This window comes from Cyprinus carpio, chromosome A1 (genome assembly GCF_018340385.1).
Source record: "Cyprinus carpio isolate SPL01 chromosome A1, ASM1834038v1, whole genome shotgun sequence".
NCBI classification, from domain to species: Eukaryota; Metazoa; Chordata; class Actinopteri; order Cypriniformes; family Cyprinidae; genus Cyprinus; species Cyprinus carpio.
The window spans coordinates 31,380,799-31,402,600 of NC_056572.1; the positions used below are offsets into that span (position 1 = coordinate 31,380,799).

The window sequence follows — 21,802 nt, forward strand, 5'->3', positions numbered from 1 at the left end:
GGTGTAGAATAAAGGTAAAATACGGGGAAATAATGTTTTTTTTTAAACAAAGCATGAACACATGTTAAACTGCACCCCATAAACACAATCAAGCTTTCGGAGAAGCTGATCAACCACCCCATTAAGACAATTTAGACAGTCTCAGTGAGTTTAATAAAAACTCATATTCAGTGATTAATTTGACATTATTTTTCAAAAAAAAAATTCACAAATTTTATATTTTGTGGAACTTTTATTATATTAAAATGATTAATGAAAAATCTAAATAAAGAATTCCATTATATATTATTATGTTTTATAATATATGCATATATTTCACATGTTATTAAATATGAATGTATAATTTTTTTTAAATATATAATTTTCTCTGTTCAATATGGCGTGCAAACCATGTCCTTATGTTTGGTTTAAATGTTGGTTTTCTGAAAAAAAAAAAAAAAAAAAAAAAATACAAAAATACTATTTAAGACATTTCTGTGCAGATACATAACTATTATGATAATAATAACACTAATAATAGAGCATCAAATTAGCATATTAGACTGATTTCTGAAGGATCATGTGACACTGAAGACTGGAGTAATGATGCTGAAAATTCAGCTTTGCATCACAAGAATAAATACATTTTACAATATATTCAAATAGAAAACTAAATTATAATAATATCATTATGTACGGTATTATAATTTAAGCCATTTTAGTGCAGATGCTTACATGCATACATATTAAGATATATTTAATATCATTAAAAGGCTTAAAAATATATACTGGAACAATAAAGTGGACCAATCCGATTTGAGCGTCCATGTCTAAGGGTCCAAATAACCTGTGGTATATTTTATGAACAAGATCAACATAATCCTTTCCTCTCTTTCTTTTTATCCCTCCCATGTGTCATTCAGATTTCCATTAACAGTCCTGAGCCCTGAGCTCTGATAGGCTTTTAATGGCCACACACACATGCTGACAGCCCTCCTATGAGTCCTCAGTCCTCTCTCTTGCTGTCTTTACTTCCTGGCTTGGCACATTACCCTTGAGAGCCACCCCCCCCTCTGTATCTCAGTCACTCAGCCACACGCACTCAGATGAACCCAGAGCATGTGTGAGGAAGGATGCTGCTTTCTGTGAATGTTGTTTAAGTGTGTGTTGACACACTCAGCTGCCGCTGTCACTCTCATCGCCGTGTGTGTGTCTGCCAACCGGCCGTCCTGGATAGCAACATGTTCCGCCGAACCAAGAGGTAAACCAGAGAGAGAGAATTATTTGGCTCTTGCTTGCAATTGTGACTCATCAGAATGTGCTGCTTGGATTTGATTGTTCTGATGAATCGATGATTTTGTTGTTTTTGGTGATTGTGTTTGTTTTTTGTTGTGATTGTTTGATTTTGTTTTTTTTTGTGTTGGCTTGTTTGATGGTGGTGTTGCGGTTTGTTTGTTTGCAGCTGTTTTAACTCATGAGGTCTTGTCTTTCTGTTGAAGTAGTGATAGACCGATATATCGGTCAGGGTGGTTAACTGGTCGGTCATTATATGGCCATTTTGAGATTATCTGTGCTGGCCAATAACCAGGACCAAATATGCCACACCTGCCAATGGTGCATTACAAACATTTTTTGCATTATTTAATTTATTATGTTGATTTTTATATATTTCAAATTAAATGAAATATAAATGAATATTATTATATTATAAATAGTTACTGCCATGTAATAGAATTTATTATTAATTACTGTTTTTTTCTTGAATGAGCAGCATAACAGCATCATGTACAGTTTCTTAGACACAAAAAATTATTCTACAGTACATTTTAGTGATTTAAAAAAAGAGAAATATTCAGCAAAGATGCATTAAATTGTTCAAAAGTGACAGTAAAGACATTTATAAAGGTTGAATTCCTATTCATTAAAGAATCCTGAAAAAATATGGTTTCCATAAACATATTAAGCAGCAAAACACTAATAAGAACCATTATTTATAATTAAACACCAATAATTGAGCAGCAAATCTGCATATTAGAATGATTTCTGAAGGATCATTTGACACTGAAGACTGAAGTAATGATGCTGAAAACTCAGCTTTGCATCAAAGAAATAAATTACATTTTTAAATATAATTGAATAGAAACCACTTATTTTAAATAGTAATAATATTTCACAATATTGCTGTTTTTACAGTATTTTTGATCAAACAAATGCAGCTTTGATGAGACTTACAACATAAAAAAATCTTTGTTCGGCTTGGCATGAGCACATAACAGGCAAGCAGTGACTACATGTGTTTATGTTTTGTGCATATGCTGTGTGTGCATCTGTTTGTGTGTTTATATGTGTGTGACAGAAGAGATTAAAGTGGCTTTGAACACGTGTGTGTGTGTGTGTGTGTGTGTGTGTGTGTGTGTGTGTTCACTGTGTGTCTTTCTCTCTCTTCATCTCTGTCTGTCCCCCATGGTGCTCCATTCTGTCTACACTGAGCTCGCATTAGTCACATTCTGCTGTGTGTGTGTCTGTGTGTGTGAGAGAGTGTGAGAGAGAGAGAGGGCTTATGAATAGTTCAAATTCAATTATTTTGTTCAGCACTGCAAAAAGATGAATTTACTTCTTATTACAGGTGTAGTTCACGCACAAACAAAGATTTTTATGGTATTGTCTTATCGCTGGAGTTTGATTGCACCTGATGACCCCACTGAACATATTATTTATTATTCATGTTTTTTTAAGATTTGCTTAGTGAGACTTTCTTTTTAACTGTTGCTCTACTATGACAATCGTTGACCTGACCAAGGAGTTCAAGGTTTATCTGGTTAACTTTGCTGTGAAACTGTATCATGTTTCATTGTATTTATTTTATTTCGTTTTATTTTAGAGGTATTTAGTTCATGGACGTATATAAATCTCCAATATTTCATCATATTTTAGCATGTCTTGTTTTGTTTTATTGAATTTATAGAGGTATATAAATTCCAAATATTTCATCATATTTTAGTAGATACTTTAGCGATTTTATTTAATTTTATTGTATTTTGTTTTATTTGATTTGTTTTTAATCTCTATTTTATTTTAGTTTTAGAGGTATTTTGTTTTATAGAGATATGTAAATCCGAAATATTTTATCATATTTTAGTATATGTTTTTATTTTATTTTATTTTATTTTAAAGGTGTATAAATTCCAATTATGTAATCATATTTTAGTAGATTTTTTAGCAGTTTTTGTTTTGTTTTGTTTTATTTAGTTTCATTTTATAGAGGTATATGAATCCCAAGTATTTCATCATATTTTAGTAAATTAAAATTTTTAAATACATTTTTTCATTTCTCGTTTTTTAAACCATGAAATGGACTTGTGTTTTTCCCTGTTTTCTGCGTTTGACATCCTTGGGATTGTGGGCAGAATTAAATTTGTGTAGCCATGATGAAGCATTTGTGCTCACATACTTGTGCTCGGGGAAGTGTGTTTTGATATTTTGCTGTCTCTGTGAGTTTAGTGCTTTGTCATGTTTGTGTGAGTTCAGTGCTTTGTGCTCTTATGTGGTTTTGTAGACGGAGAGGGAATGTGAATGAGAGGCAGAGAACAGAAAGTGTCTTGGCCTATATTTGAAAACATGAGTGGGTTAACTGAGCTCCTCTCTATAAAACACCTGCTCTTGCATTTCTCTCTCTTCATCCTGCACTTCACTTTCCAACTGAGTCATTACTGTGTGCTTCATTTGATCATGAAATCTCAGCGGACACATCTCAAAGGCAGAACAAGAAAGAGAAAGAGTTTGGAACAGCGACTCTTCAAGGACTGAAAATGTTTGTGATGCCATCAGAAACAGAAAGTTGTTTAACTTATCTACGCTTTTTGAATTTACTTGGCAGCAATATATAATTTTCATTATTAATGCAAAACATATATTTACAGTATATGAGTACACTGTAAAAATGATTGTGGTTTTAATGGTAAAAGACTGTAATGATGCTACGGTACAAACCTGTTAATTGGTTAACTGTTACTTTTCCTTACTATATATGGTGAAAATTTTTTGTAGATCTAACTTTACATGCCATTTGCTGCCATATTTTTTATATTTTTATGATAAAGTTTTTTTATGATAAGGCAATCACAGCTGCCATTTTTTATATAAATTTTACAGATTATTATTATTATTTTGTAATTTTTTTCTTACAGTGGATTTTTTTTATTAATTAAATATTTATTTTTCAGTTTATTTATTGCCAGGAAAGTTGTGGTAATCTATATGTCTTTTTTATGAAGTAGTAATGAAAATGATTGATTGATTGATTGATTGATTGATTGATTGATTGATTGATTGATTGATTGATTTGATGTGTGCATTTTGTAGTATTATTATATATTATATATTGACTATATAGTATGTCATTAAAATACTTGGCAGGAATATATCATTCAAATGAATAATTATTAACGCAAAATATATTTTTGTTTGTCTATATATTTACTGTCATTTGATGCCATTATGCCATTTCTAAAGATGTTGAGATATATAATTAGGTCTATGGAAATATTTGAGTTTTTTATTTAGGTCTATGGAAATATGAACAGTGAATAACATGATGGACATAAATATATCAAAATTCTATATGGCAGCTACCAATGTCTGAGTGGATGAGATGATTCAGACTATAAAAATGAGATCACATAACAGTAAAAATAAAAATGATAAACTATATTAAAACTCTCGTGTAGCAAAAGCACTGACAAAGAGATGATTGACAGTTGTGTTGAGATCACATAACACTGATGGATCATTCTGCTCATGATTCCTCGTGGCCTGAAATGACACAGGAAATGAAAGTGTGACGTACAGTACGAGCGGATGAACGGAGGAATATGGGTTGCTTGCGGTGTAATCTTGTTTGTCTGTGACTCTCAGATAATCTGGATGCTGATGGTGTGATGCTGGAAGCAGGAGAGTTCAGGAATCAATGAGATGACTTTCATTCATAACCACTGCATTCATTCATAAAGGGTTTGCCAGCATGACCGCGGCTGATCTGGTTTGTCCCGTCCACACTAATCAAAAAAATCAAAACTAGATCCCAGATCTGCTGTAAGCTTGGCCTATATGAATACAATCTTGCTTTGTGGTATGGGTAATTTTGTAAGCTTGGCCTATATGAATACAATCTTGCTTTGTGGTATGGGTAATTTTTAGATATTTGTGGTAAGGCCTATTTTAACGCACTTTTGGATTTGAATTTTAATGTTTATTGATTTAATGTTTACTTTTTATTCTATTTTTTTATTATTTTTTTTTTTTTGTTTATTTATTCATTAATTTTTTTATTTTTTTATTGATTCTTTTTTTGTGGCTGTTTTTAATGGACGTTGTTTAGGTCGCTGTTTTGAAATTTTATTTTATTTTTTATTTTTATTTTATTTTTTATTGTATTTTATTTTATTTTATTTTATTTCAAGAATTCAAATTGCTATTATAACTATGTATACAATCAAATGATCACAACCCAGAGTTTATCAGCATTAGTTTTTATTTTAGATGATTTCAGATCATCAGCTCTGCTGTTGGAAGTGTTTTTGTGGTGGTATCATTAGGAGCGACTATATTTTTCTGTTCAAACTTTCTGTTCTGTTCAAAATTCAAATTGAATTGAGTGGACTTTTAAAGTCCGTCCGTAAACTTAATGTAGCCGATAGATGTTAGATAATAAATGTGGCTTGCATGCTGAATTAACTGTAGATATATCACCCGAATCCCAGTGAAACAGACTTCAGTGCTGCTCAATATGCCAATGCTGTTTTAGAATGAAAGTCTGATGTGAAGCCGGCGTTAATGCTCAGTTGGCTGAGGTTTAAAGATTGCCTGCTTTAGCCTGTAGAAGATCACAGCATTTTAGATTAAAGGAAAGCCTCTCCTGGAGATTTCCTGATATATTTTGGTTAATGATTGAGGCTAATTTACTGGATTAGATTTAATTTAGTGTTCACTTGCACATTACAGGCAGGTCTTCAAACCATTTCATATGACTGACTGTAACACTGGCCAAAGCATCAGGTACAGTTGTGAGATGGTGCTCAGAATTTAAACTTTGACCCTTTCACTAATCTTTAGAATTACAACCAGTGGTTATTTATTTTATGTTAGCAGTTATTTATTTTATGTTTTATTATTTTATTATTTTTTACATATTTCAATTTCTTTTCTATGTAATTCTAGATTTTAGATATTGTACTTTTATATTTATTTTTGTTTTACTTTTTTCAAATGTAGTTTATTCTATCCAATTTTATTTATTTTATTGTATTTTTATAATTCTTTGTTTTATTGTATTTTATTAAACATTGCATTTCCTTTTCTATTTATATTCTGTTTATATATTTTATTTGTATGTATTGCATTTTCATGTATTTTATTCTATTCTATTTAACATTTTATATTTTATTAGCCTACTTTATTTTTTATTATTTTTTAAATATTGCAATTTCTTTTCTATTCAAATTCTAGATTTTAGATGTTTATATATTGTATATATAGCTATGATATATATTTTTTTTTTTCTTCTTCAAATGTGTCTTTTCTTCACATTTCAGTTTTTAACTTTATTTCATTTTAGATTTTCTTATGATGCATTTGTTTTTTTTTATTAAAATATAGCATTTTTCTTCTTTTATAGTTATTTATATTATATTTATATATTTTATTTGTATGTATTTTATTCTATTCTATTTTAAAATTTTAATGTATTTATTCTGTTCTATTTTACGTTTATTTTATTTTATATTTTATTTCATTTTATTTATTTTTTATAGTCTAATTTTACAGGACTTCCTAGAAAATGCACATCTCTAATTTGAATGCAGGGACATCTTTTCTGTATTGCAAGGACACCAGATATCGTCTAACAGCTGAATTTATTGGTCTTATTTCTATTTTTACTGGGCCATAGTTTTGTGTTTTAGTTGGAATGTGTAGGTTGTGTAGGGAAGGTCATTTTGTTAAAGCTATGTTTTTCAGAGACAGAAGTGAAGGTCTTCTGTGAGCTTTGCTCTCTCACACTGCCGGCAGAGTCTATATCTGAGCCTCTCTTTAACCCATTCACCTGCACACTCGTCTGTTCTCTTCACCTTCTGCCTTTTCTTCTCTTTCTTCAAACTGTGTGCAAACCAGTATCTGCTGTAGTACCCACATCCTATTGCTTAGCAACCAGAAGTCAGGTGACCTTACATCACCACACCCTGTGCATTATGAATTGAATTTCTACTCCAAATGTTGGGATGAATATGTGTGTGTGTGTGTATATAGGTATATATGTTTTGTATTTTATTTTATTATTAGGGATATTTATTTTAAAGTCAGTGAGTCAGGCCATATATTTTATATTATTTTATTTTATTTATTATTTTGTTGGGGATATTTAATTTAAAGTTGGTGAGCCTAACAGCTGAAACCATGCCTTTTATTGTTTTGTTTTGTTTTGTTTTGTTTTGTTTTGTTTTGTTTTGTTTATATTGTGGAGGGGATATTAATTTAAAGTTGGTTAGTGGTAAACAGGTGAAAAAAACCATTTTATTTTATGTTTATTTCATTTCAATTTCATTTCATTTTCATTCTGTTACTTTAGTTATTTTTTTGGCAGTGATTTTTTTGGCAAGCCTGACAGTTGAAACCAGGGCCTTTTATTTTATTGTATTTTTATTTTATTTTATTTTATTTTATCTTTATTTTATTTTTTTTTATTTTATTTTATTTTATTTTATTTTATTTTTATAGGGGATAATTTATTTAAAGTTGGTGAGGTGTAACAAGTGAAATCATTTTATGTTTAGTTTCCTTTCTATTTTATTTATTTTATTTTATTTTATTTTAATTTTGTTTTTTTTTTTTTTTTTTTTCTTTTGGTAGGAGTTGAAGTTGGGCATTTTATTTTATTTTATTTTATTTTATTTTATTTTATTTTATTTTATTTTATTTTATTTTCTTTTATTTTATTTTATTTTATTTTGTTTTGTTTTGTAGGGGATATTTAATTTAAAGTTGGTTAGTGTAACAGGTGAAACCATTTTATTTTATTTCATTTCATTTCCTTTATTTTCATTTCATTTCATTTTTTATTTTATTTTATTTATTTTTTGGTGAGCCTACAGTTGAAACCAGGCCTTTTATTTTATTTTATTTTATTTTATTTTATTTTATTTTATTTTATTTTATTTTATCATGCAGACCTGCTTTTCTCATTACATACCTTGCACGTGAGCCATTTTTTTTATTTTAGTGACTCACTGTTTTTTTTTTTAAGTGATTGTTTGGTTGCAGACGGGTTTGTTTGGATGCAGAACATATGTTTGTGAACAGTAGTTTTGCTGTTTACAGGTGGTGTTGCTGTTTAAGGAAGGGTGAGAGAGGTGGATATGGATGAGTGTGGGGGTTATAAATGTAACAGGTGTGGTGTAAGTATGATGATGATTAAGGGTGCAGAGCGCCGCGGATCAGTTTTATCATTTTTAAATTGAATTTTGTTGTTTTTTTGTAGAGAGAGCAGTTGTTTTTTTTTGTTTCGTTAAGTCAATCTTCCTGCTGTGTGTCGTGAAACAGGTTTAGTGTATTAGTTGTGTTGTAATCTAATGTTAGATTATTAGTCTTTATATGAGTGTGTCCTTTGAGAGTCTGAGCAGCTGTTAAATGGGAGCCTGTCTGGGTCAATCTCCATGGCTGAGCAGTTGTTGTTTGGTATGATCTCTGGGTCAATCTCCATGGTAACTGCTGAATTTGCACTTTCATTTTGTTTGTTTGTTTGCCTTTTAAAGGTGTCTCAAATCGCACATATTTTTGTGTTCATTCTTCAACCATTGATGTAACCTCTGACCTTGTGATGACAGATTTCCGGACGGGAAAATCCTCTATTCTTTTTCTTTTAGGTGGATGGTTTTTTAGGTTGAGGTTTTTTTGGTCAGATCTTCACTTCAGTGCACTCACAATCCTTTAAATCCGACACAAAGGAATCACCAGCATTTACATTTACATCAAAACCAAAGGAAATTCATATATTTTTTATACATGTATAAAAATAATCTAAATTTATATATGTATGTATATCTATCGCCAGGGCCGTGATGATACACACCCATATCTCACGTCTACAAGTGTCATATTGCGCTTATACAACAGTTCAACGTATATTTTAATTATTTTGACAATGATCATGTATTTTTTTTAGTCATTCATGGGGTTATTTATGTGTTTATTTTTATTATTTGTCTATTTTTTTTTTTTATTTTTGGTTAAAATAATAAAATTTTTGAGATTGTTTTTGAGATTGCTATTATTTTGTTTTTTTTTTTTTTTTGTTTTTATTTCTTTGTTGCAATTGTGATTAAATGAAAGCATGTGAAAATTAAAAAACATAATACTTCCATCTCTTTGCCTCTTCGTAATTAGAATTAGTTATTAAAAAAATGGTTTGTTATTGCTTTCAGTTATTATTTTATTGAGATTTTTCTTTATTACTGTTTTGTTATTCATTCCATAATTAGAATTAGTTCTTCATTTTTAAATGTTTTTAATGATGTTTTTCAATAATCAAATAATTATTAATAAATCAAATTAAATAAAATCTAAAATAGCTCATTTGACTTTTAATGCTACTGTCATGTTTTCATTTACACATTTGCAGCTTGTTGATCTCTTTTGTAATCAATCTGAATACAATTGCAGACTTACTTTTCCAGATTGATTATTTTTTAATTTTCAGAGCGTACTATAGTCATATTCTTTGATATGCAGCATTATGCGACTGTAGTTCCCCTTGAAACCATAAACTGCATGCTTTCATCCAGTCAAACAGCATGAAAATATTTTTCTTTTGTCTTGACTTGGAAACGCATTTGAAACTGAAATTGAGCATTTGGATGAACTTTTCCTGATGAATTGAGCATTAAAACCCAACATCGACTCCTGACGGCCTGGCAGAGATCGTAAAGGATAAATCAGACGTTCCTCTGCTGACGAAGCGCTTCGCAAACAGTGAAAAACCTCTGTTTGTTTACAGAGAAGCACTGAGGGGAGTTAATGAAAGAGAGTTTGCTAAATGGTTCAGTGCTGCTGAATGTCAGTGTTATTGAGGCAGTTGTGTGTGTGTGTGTTTTATTTTTGGTGCTGTATAATGCAGTCGTGATTTGCAGCATCAGAAGAGCATCAGGCGCCGGTGTTTTCTCCACGGGTGGCCGTATGTGTGTGTGTGTGTGTGTGTGTGTGTGTGTGTTTTTTTGTTTGTTGCCTTCTTTGGGTGGTGGTAAGATCCAGCACAGATCAAGCATATGCACCCAGACGCACACATTTTCTCTCCAGACGATTTTGTTACACGCAAAAAAGCTCAGAAACTGAGGATATAAGATCCGCCTGTCAGTCATGCTTTGTGTTTCAGAGATATGAACACATCCTGTCTATAAGACACTTCCTGTCTCCAGCTATATGAAAGAGATACTGCTTCATATCCACTCAGACATCCAGTCCTCTCTTCTTTACAGTCGAATGTTTACTTTGTGTTATTCATCCAGTTCAGATCAGTGCTGTTATTATCTCATAACTTAAAACTATTAAAACTGTTTTGAGTATTTGAAATATAACTGATATCAATTAAAGAAATTATATAAATAGTAGATGAAAATGTCAAGTTAAAAGGCAAATAAGTTAAGAACTAAAATTACTAAAACTAAAATAAAAATGCAGTTAAAAAAATAAAAAAGAAAGCTAAATGGAAAAACAAAAATTACAAAAACACATAACCAGATTCCTAGAATTTGAAACTAAAATCAATTCAATTGAAAACTTAAAAATGCTAAAACAAATATTAATAAATATTACTAACTTGCATGTTGACATATTTGAAGTACTAAAACTGCCAAAACTGAAGAAAAAAAAGTCAAACAGAAATATTATTTAAAAACAAGAAAACTACAAAATTACAAAAAACTAAAATAAAACAAAGATTGAAATATTTATGTGAAAAATATTATTTATAATAATAATAATAATAATAATAATAATAATAATAATAATAAATTGAAGACAAATGTTTCTTGAGGTACGAAAACTACTAAAAGTGCAATAAACATAAAAAATATTTAAAAGCAAAACTTATAATACGTATTACATAAGAACAACAAAATTACAGAAATGTAAAATAAAATCTAAAACAAAACAAAAATGATTAAAATGGCATTAAAAACAACTAATTTGCTTGTTGAATTTTCTCTCACTCCTACTGGTCAGAATATAGACAAACGTTTCTTAAAGTACTAAAATTACTGAAATCAAAATGAATGAAAGCTAAAGAGAAATATAAAAAAAAAACAACATAAGCATATAACAAAAAACATAAATTAAAACAAAATCATATAAATCATTACAATATTAATAAAGATATAACTGATTTTCTTTGTTGAGTATTCTAGATGATCTCAGTATATAAACAGATATTTCCAGAATGTTTTCATTGGCATTTATGTGCAGAGAACAGCAGGAAGGCCTTTCTCATATTTCAGTAAATTATATGAAGTGAAATTCACTGCACATGACACAGTATTTGACAAAAGACATTGAACCGAATAGTGCTGGAGGTTCATTTCTCTTGTGAAGGGCGCAAGTGATTAGAAAAGCCATTTCTCAACCAGACATAATTAACAACCTCATTAAGAATCACAGAAAGAGAGAGACAATAGCAATAGAGATGTGGACAAAAACAGTGAAGACAGGCAAAGGAAGAGACAGAAATTGAGAACAAGAGAAAATTTGAGAATTTTATGCACTCTTTAATTATGTACATTTGGGGGGGAAATCACTCTATAACATGACTTTATTAACAATAAGAAAATTTAAACAATTCTTAAAAAATAATAAATAAGTGTGAAAGCAATTGTACTTTTCAAAAACATCTTTATAGACAGATATGTTTATGATGTTTCACACTCCTTTATTTATACAATTTGTAAAAAAAATAAATAAAAAAAAGCATTTTATAATATCAAATAATAAAAATGTAATTTAGGAATAGAAAAAATATAGTCTAAAAAATTAACTATTTAACTATTCATTAAAAACATTTAAAAATGAAGAACTAATTCTAATTATGGAAAGAATAACAAAACAGTAATAAAGAAGAAAACTCAATAAAATAATAACTGAAAGCAATAACAAACTATTTTTTTTAAATAATTAATTCTAATTACAAAGAAGCAAAGAGATGGAAGTATTTTGTTTTTTTTATTTTTTACATGCTTTCATTTAATCACAATTGGGGCAAGACAGTAATAAAACAAAAAAGAAAACTCTATAAAATAATTACAGTGAAAGCAATCTCAAATATTTTTATTTTTTTTAAATAACTAATTTTAATTACAAAGAGATGGAGATCTGTTTTTGAATTTTTTGAATGCATTTATTCATTTGGGATGAAACAGTAACCATTAAAATTCAATTTAAGAAAACAGAATAAAAATCAGTAAGATAATAAATGTGAAAGCATAACATAGTCTAACTCTGCATTTGAAAGAGAGAGATAGAGAGAGGTGAGAGGTTTATAAATAAAACTTGTGGCCGCAGGCGGAAGATCATGAAAAGATTTTTATGAATCTTCTCACACTGTCATGTTTTTGTGATCTCTGATAGTTCGAGATGCAGAGAGACGACAAGAAGAAAGGCGGAGGGAGGATTATTTGTTTTTTTTATGTTGGGTTGCTGTGTTTGTGGGAAGTTAGTTACTTATTGCTTCATTCTGATGCTAATGCACTTCTGTTAAATATTTCACAGTGCACACGCTCTATCTGTATTGTTATGGTGTTATTTTATTTTTTTCGCGATTTAGGCTCTTTATGTTTTGTGAGAAGATGTGGTTTGTTTCGCATTCGGTCTGACAACTGCTGCGATTTTCAGATGTGTATTTTTAGTTCCACCTCTTCCCCTCATGTTTTGTCCTATTTTCTTAAGATATTCTCCTTTTGAAGTGGATACTGAGCATTTAATTGTGGGATTTTTTCAGAATTGGACTCAAGAACATCCGTTTTCGCTTGAATGCTGAAGCTGTGCATAGTTTAACGTTGCAGAAACAGTATTTATACTGAATTATGAGAGGAAAACACCAAAATCTAGAGCACTTCCGTATACACAGACTTCCTTACTGAGAGAAATGTAAATGCAAGAAGTTATGTAAGCTTCAAACACTGTGTGTGTGTGTGTTTTAGAGTTTAAAGCATAAAGTGACTACACTGAAACTAGTAGCAAAATCTATCTATCTATCTATCTATCTATCTATCTATCTATCTATCTATCTATCTATCTATCTATCTATCTATCTGTCTGTCTGTCTGTCTGTCTGTCTGTCTGTCTATCTGTCTATCGAAATTTCATTAATTAGAAAGTAAATATTTTTATGCATCATGGTAATGTGAATTTTTTAAATGAATGGCTGTACAACAGTTACCTTAATGATATTTAAATAGACTTCAGACAACAGTTACTTAGTTTTTTATGACATTACATATTCACACAATGGCAGTAAATTATTCATAATATATTTATTCACCCAAATTATTTACCTTAATGATATTTAAATATTAAAACATTATTTTTTACTGTTTGAGGGTTGTTTTTTATTGTTTTTATTTAAAATTTATTCCAAGTTCATTTCTTAAATTTAACATTTTTTTATGATTTTATCAACTCACAAACCCCCTGCAGTTTATTCACAACCCCTAGTTTGGGAAACTCTGGAGTAATGTTATTTTTAATGCACTTTATGACATAAATAAAGAATGGGGTGGATTTTTTTAGGTATTTATTTTTTAAAGTAATCTAAAAGTAGTCAGAATAATTGACACAATATATGCGTTGACCAAATATGCGTAATCTAATAGATTATGTTACAAACTACAATTTCCATCATGTAATTAGTAACCAGTAATGGACTACAATTTGTAATTTTGTCATTGAAAGTATTGGCTTGTTTGTCATGAAAAATACTGTCAGAGTGAGAAAAAACACTCAAACAGAAAAAGAAAAAACAAATTATTTAAGAAAAATAATATTTCTTATTTATTTCCTTTGTTTCCGGGGCTGAAAGTGACCCGGATTCACCATGTGTTTGTGCATATTTTTAGTTGTTTTTTAATCAAATAATCATGAAAAAAAAAAATATATGACACACACACACACACACACACACACACTTGTAGATAGGAATCTATAGGGCAACATGCAGCCTGAGGAACTACAAGAAACGGATGAAAGCTAAGCAAGAGAACAAGAGACAGAAAACATGATCAGACGGGAGGAGAGCAATGGGGAAAAATGTGAAGATCACTCGAGATTTTAGTCAGTATGAACACACACACACACACACACACACACACACACACACATCTACACGCTTAGATCAGGTGTGATGAGCAAGTTGTTTGTAGTCTTTCTGATTATTGCATCATGTCATTAAGCGAGTCTCGAGGAGTTTTATTGGACGTGATGAAGTCTTAACCAGCCAATCCCTGTGCCGATTTGTCCTGCGGAGGCTGTCGGCATTGTTGCCGTGGCAGCATGCCATTTCACTTTCTTCTTCATCCCTTGTGTCCGGCCTCACTCGCTGTTTTCACTCACTGAATAACTTTATTCCAGCAGTACTCTGAGCATACAAAGTCTTAATATTTTTGGTAGTTAGGTACAAGCAATCTTGACGATCTCATCTTGAATGTGTGATTGTTTGTTTGATTTTCAGTTGTCGCACCAGTAACCGCAAGAGCCTGATCTTGACCAGTACGTCTCCCACTCTTCCCCGGCCTCACTCTCCTTTACCAGGACACATTGGTGAGCAGAGCACTCCTCTCTGATCACATGATCTGCACCTCTGAGGTACAGAAACATTCAGTCTATCTGCATGTGTTATTCTCTCTCCATCCGTCCCACAGGAAGCAGTCCGCTGGACAGTCCTAGGACGTTCTCCCCCAGCGCACCGGCCCATTTCTCTTTCGCGTCATCCAGAAGGTAAATACAAGAAGCTGTCCTCCATTTGATCCATCGGGCCTTGTTTAGACAGCCTGCACAAATCTGATGTTTTTGGCATGCCTGACTCAAATCTGTTTAGTCATAGCAGTAGAGTAATATCTCTGTATCTCATGCGCTTCATGAGTTTAGTACCACAGTGAAATGTCATGATGGACACCCCAGTTATCAGTCCTCTCTTTCCACACTGTCACTCTCAGCTGTCATGCTTTTGCCAACAACTTACACTGACGACATTGACAAACCAAACAGATCAGATTTCATCACTCGCAGACAGTCAGTCCTAAAGATCAGATTTGAAGAACAAATTGAGTTTGTGTGCAGCCTGACTGTAACCGCACATTTTCCCTCGTCGATCTTGATTTCACTGCTCAACAACAGAACAATCTCAAGACTCAAACAGGCTTAACATCCAGAGCTAAGCTAAAAATCAATACAGACTATACAGGCAATACAGAAGCTGCTAGTTTTTGCTTTATATTTTTGACCAAGCAATGCAAAACTCTTTGCTCTTGTCTCTTCTGCTCACAAAGCCTGCATTTAGTTCAAAGATCAAAAATACACTAAAAACAGTAATATTGTAAAATATTATTACAATTTAAAATAACTGTTTTCCATGTCAGTATATTTTAAAATGTAATTTATTTCTGTGATCAAAGCTGTATTTTCAGCATCATTACTATAGTCTTCAGTGTCACATGATCCTTCTTAAATTATCATTCTAATATTGTGCTGCTTTGATGCTGTAGAAACCATCATTTCTTAATATTGATGTTGAAGAAAGTTCAATAAACAGGTTGTGCTGCTTATAATTTTTTTGTATAAAACTGTGTCAATTTTTTTCTTTGATTGTCAAGACTGAATAAAATAAACAGATTCTAAAAAAATAAAAATCTTTTGTAGTTACCCATTACAAAAGTCTTACTGTAAATATTTTCATTCGTTTATTTTTCCTGCTGATACAGTATATACACACACACACACATATATTATATAATAATTATAATATATATATATATATTATATATAAAAGTCTTTTTTTTTTTTTTTTTTTAAATCTACTTGATGAATAAAAATCTTTAAAAAAGGAAATCTGTACATTTGTAAAAATCTGAAAATCTTAAAATTTTAATCTTCTAAATAAAATAATTTTTACATTTTTAAAATCCTGATTTAATTTTAAACATATTTTAATCTTCTGAATAAAGGTAATTTTTTTGTTTGTTTATCCTGTTTTATTTATTTATTCTTTCATTCATATATCATAGTTATTTTTGGGTCAGAGAGGTTCTTCATGGTAAAGATCAAGCCTGCTTTTGCTCTTGTTCTGAGGTTCGGGGAAGTGAAATGTGTCTGTTTGTGAGCAGCAGCAGCAGCAGGAAGGAAGTTTATTTAGGGTGATGGAGGTTATACACACACAAGTGGTTATTATTTTTTCCCAGCGCACAACAGCACGTCACACAAGGAAGGAGATTCACACACATATCTCAGCATCATCATTCCCCAGCAAACTTGCTTTTGTTTTGAAAGACGAGTGCAAAGGAGAGATTGGGTTAAGAGAGTATAAATCTCATGCAGCGAGATGGTTGCACAGTATGTGTCATCAATCCTGTCCAAAGCACAGAGAAGCTGCTCACAGCAAACACAGGAGCATGAAATATAGTGCTTGACAAAGAAGACACAATCCAGCACGGAGCAGCAATACATCACAACAAATGTTTGTGCATGCACACCATCAACAAATGGCCCAGGCTCATTGGGGTTGTCCCTGCTGAGATGCTCTTTTCATTATGAGGAATATTTGGTTCTGAGCGCACTGGTTCTGCTTTCTTCTTATGTGGTGGGATGACGGTTTTAATGACCCCACTGGGAATGTTGCCTGCACAGAAATACACTCTAAACAGTGCAGAAATGCGACGGTTGCCTAGCAACCACACAAGAATGCCACCACATGAAACGAACTCGTAAACTCTGCTCACGAAGAACTGTGAAAACTGCACTTTACTCGCTCACATTTAATGTTTTACACAAGAAACATCAAACATATGAGTTTCAAACAGCCAGACGGGAAGCCCCGCCCCCAATGCACACCATTGGTTGAGCTGATGTTTCTGTTTGCTGCTGCTAGTGGCACTGAAATGACACACTTTACCTTTAACTTTAACAAATAAATATTTTAAAAATTTATATATTTTTGAAGTCTGTTATGCTCATCTAAGCTGCATTTATTTAATTAAAAATACAGTAAAAGCTGAAAATTTGTGATATATTATTTTAATTTTTTCTATTTGAAAATGTTTTGAAATGTAATTTATTTCTGTGATCAAATCTGAATTTTCAGCATCTTCAGTGTCACGTGATCCTTCAGAAATCATTCTAATATGCTGATTTACTGCTCAAGAGACATTTCTGATTATTATCAATGTTGAATACAGTTGTGCTCCTTAATATATTTGTGTAAAATGTGACTTTTTCAAGATTTTTGATGAATAGAAAGTGAAAAAAACTGAATTCATTTAAAATAGAAATCTTTCCTACCATTACAAATGTCTTTACTTTCATTTTTAATCAGTTTAATGCATCTTTGCATTAAAATATTTAGTATTAATTTGTTTAATCATAATGAATATAGTGTACATTTTTATTTTTTTATATTACATAAATTTTTATTTTGATTTTTGCTTTTAATTTATTTTGTTTTTATGTTTTTTTCGTTGAAATAGATATTAATTATTTATATTTTAATTTTCAATTGTTATTTTGTTTTTAATCTTTTTCATTTATGGTTTAGTAAGTCATTTTGTCTCTCTCTGTAGGGCTGACGGCAGACGCTGGTCTCTGGCCTCTCTTCCCTCCTCTGGATATGGGACAAACACACCCAGCTCAACGGTACAGGACAAACTCACCCATAGAGTGCTGCTGCATTTATACTTCTGACTAAACAGCCACTTCAAGCTGCTGTTAGCCATTTATTGCAGACACTGATATGCTCCTCCACCAGAAAAAACACATGGATATATTAAATAGGGATGAATCAAAATGGGTGAGAATGATGAATTTACAAAGAATCATAATGGAGAAATTGTCCATTCTGCCCTTTTATTCGTCATTATTTAAAAAATAATAATAATAGTGCATTTTCTAGATGCAGTGCAATAATTCTGAATTGTTATAATTTATAAAAAGGTAACATTTTTCATAGATATGTTCTGTAAATTTAAATTAATGTCTGTGAATTATATAATGTGAAATTATATTTGGAATATGGGTTTCATTAAAGCAACTTGACTTCTTTGAGATCAAATGTGTGTTGCATAAAAATTCGGGTTTTATTTTCTTACATTTTTATATTTCCCCAAACTCCTGAAAATAATGAGCTCAACTGCACATTTCACTTATGAATATGGATATTTGAATGAAGTTACATTAGCATATATATATAGAACCATAAACTGAATATAATATATATATTTTTTTTTTTTTTTTTTTTTTTTTTTTTTTTGTGTGTGTGTGTGTGGGGTATATAGTGTGTGCTCAGAAGTGTGAAGCTACTGGTAAAAAAATGCTTGTGTTCTGCATTATATATAATATATATATTTATATTTTGCATATATATATACATGGGCCATTCTTCAGAATTGGTGCAAACTGCTGTCCCACAACCAAAAAACACATTTAAAAAGCATTTAAGTAATAAAATCTTAGATGTTTATTAAGATCTTTCTATTATCTATTGAAACCCACAATAATAATTGAAATATTAGTAAGCTTAATATATATAAAAATCATCATTTATTGGGTACTTTCAATTGTGAGGTGGATCTCCCAAACCCTAACCCCTATATTTCAACTTATGAAAATGATATTGAAATTATTATTTTTTTCCATTGTTGTTTTTAAAAGTTTATTTTTAAATCTTTTAAAAAGTGAAGTTCAAAAAATATATATTTATATTACATTTTCTTTGAAAATTATGAAAATATCTGTTAAAAAAAATGTGTCCTGCATTTTTCATGTCACTATCGAAACTGAGTAAATTTGTGATCAGGAAATATTCCAGTGTCCTTCTCTCTCATAGCTACAAGGTGTAAGTAGGTTGTTATTATTTTTTTGTGGTTGTTTTGTTAAGTAGTAAGAAATATGTGTGTGTATTTTTAGGGAAGTTAATTACGGAAAACTTTTTTCCTGCAATTAAGCACACTTTGGGAGTTGTTCCATAACCATTTAGTTTTAATATGAATACCACTGTTCAGAACTCTGCTAGTTAATCATGTGCAGATTAGCATCTTTAAGCTAGGTTCAAAGTATCTGCATTTTTCGGTAGTGACATTTATTTTTCTTTTGGTGTTACCCCATAGAATTGTCACTACCGACACAGACATGTCATCATTGTTTCAGTAGTGGCAAAAGGGAATACATAGTTGGAGAAAATAAACAAAATTTTTTGTACAGTTTTGCCTTTTTTTTTTTTTTTTGTATTGTATGTTTTAGTAGTGTTTTAGTATGTGAGTTTGTTGTTGTTTTTTTGGGGGTGTGGGTGTTACAAAAATTATGTGATGTGATGTGGTTCCTACCAAAGCATTACTGTCACTGCTGAAAATTATATTCAAACTAATAAATCCTTAACTTTGAAATCAGTATGATCAACATTTTGGCTTTTACAAAAAAAATTATATTCAAAATAATAAATATTTAATTTTTTAATCTTTATTTTAAACTTTTTGATTTAATTGTAATTGATTTACCTCTGAGAAATTTATAAAATAGCAAAAAAATAATTTACAATCTAGATGCAAGCAAAATCTTAATAGGTCAATATAACCTTTCTAATTAAATTATTATTACTGTGTTTCGGTAGTGACACATTTGTGGAGATGACAAATATTCCAAAACTTTCTGAAAATACAGTATGAGAATTAACTGCACAATTACTAGAAATGTGTACATTGGATATTATACAATTTGCATACATAAAAATTTTCTGGAAAAAGACAAAAAAAAATTCAAGATGTTTCCAACTCTGACTTTGGACCAATCTGTAGAATGGCCTATATATATATATATACTGATAGAATAAACAGCAGCATAGCCTTACACATATTATCTTTTATATATTTCTTGTTCTATTCCATTTGTGCCAATGTAGAAAACAAGTTTGTGCTCATCCAACCATTTGACGACTGTTTGGGCTGCTCAGTTGTTGGTTGTAATAATGTCAATGGCTGTCAGTCTGTGGATCTGAGTGTTTGGTGATCAAATGCTTTTCATGGCTGAAATAATGGTTTAAGTGGTGGTTCTTGGGTTCATCTGTTTGTTCTCATAAACTCAAGTTGCTTTTGGCCTTTTATTGACTCTAGAGTGACATATATTTGCGATTAAAGGCAAACTCATTCACTCATTAACACGGGGTAACATCAAGCAGGAGTGAAAATCATTACCGCTGGCCTGTGTGTTTCATTTACGATTCACTCGACTCATTTGGGTCGGTAATCTTATTTTGTAAGTCTATGCTGGATTTACTGCACAAGACATGTGGAGCATACACAAATAAAAGAAGTTAGACAGCTCAAGCGCATTATAAACCTCATAAAATGGCTTTGGCTCTGTATTTTCAAGGATGCTGTTTATTCAGTGAAATGACGAAAGCTATGATTCTGAAGACATGTGACAAAATAGGCTATACAGAATGCAAAAAGTCGAAAATTTAACATAACTCTATAAAAACATCAAATATATTAGCATTTTCTTACAAAATGTGTTTTTTCCTCATCATTTTATGTGTCAACACCAGGATTATTATCATTAGCTAAAACTAAAAACACTTAAAAATAAAAACGTATGTGAAATAAAATACAAAAATGTAAATAAAAAGCAAAACATTAAATTATGCATTAAAATGCTTGATAATAAATTTTGTATAATTCTAAATATATGTATATATATATAATTAATTGTATTACTTGTATATAAGAAATATACAAATCATAAATATAAACAATTACACTTATTTTATTTCAGCTATTCACCAAGGCAACGTTTCGAAGTACTACAAGGAGAAAACTAAATGAAGAAAATTCTATAACTATATAGACATATTTATAAAAACCTAAAGAAAAAATACAAAAAAATTACTAAATCTGAAACTAAAATGAAAATAACATCTAATTTAATTTATTATATTAAAAATAGATTGGTTTTTTTTTATTATTTTTAATTAGATATAATTAATTCTGTCAGATTGATTGTTTGTTTACTTCATTATGGATAATGATTTGTTTTTTTTTGTTTTTTTTCATTTTTTCATAAATATAAAAACACATCTGTGAATCCTTAATAAAATTATATATTTTAGTAGACATGGTAGCAATAGTTCTTTATATTTCTGTTTAAGTTAGAAATTTGAATGAGTACAATGTACCAAGATAGGCAGGTTTTTGGTGTCAAATAAACAGTAAATCAATCTGTCAATGGCATTCCCTGATTTATTTGCTCAAATATTGTTCTTTTCAAATGGAATGGTAACATTGTGAGACATTTTTGGTCCCATGTAAAGTATAGACGTGTATCCTGTATAATGTGATTTCTGACTTGGTTGTGTCATTTCTTTAGTCTTCCAGCTCGTCTCAGGAGCGGCTGCATCAGTTGCCGTTTCAGCCCACGCTGGACGAGCTGCACTTCCTGTCCAAACACTTTGGCAGCACTGAGAGCATCACTGATGACGACGGCCGGAGATCACCGCATGTGCGGCCGCGCTCGCGGAGTCTGAGGTGGAGGAGTA

The 21,802-nt window shown here is 30.7% G+C and overlaps 1 protein-coding gene across 1 annotated transcript in view; it reads left to right on the forward strand.

Moving 5' to 3' along the window:
- The first annotated feature begins 1,020 nt into the window (after positions 1-1,020).
- Positions 1,021-21,802, forward strand: part of mast1a (microtubule associated serine/threonine kinase 1a) — a 37,336-nt gene continuing 16,554 nt past the window's right edge. The window contains 5 exon segments of the mRNA XM_042762295.1: positions 1,021-1,240; positions 14,741-14,829; positions 14,931-15,006; positions 17,841-17,913; positions 21,634-21,791. Of these exon segments, the coding sequence (XP_042618229.1) occupies positions 1,221-1,240; positions 14,741-14,829; positions 14,931-15,006; positions 17,841-17,913; positions 21,634-21,791 (416 nt within the window). The 5' untranslated portion in view covers positions 1,021-1,220.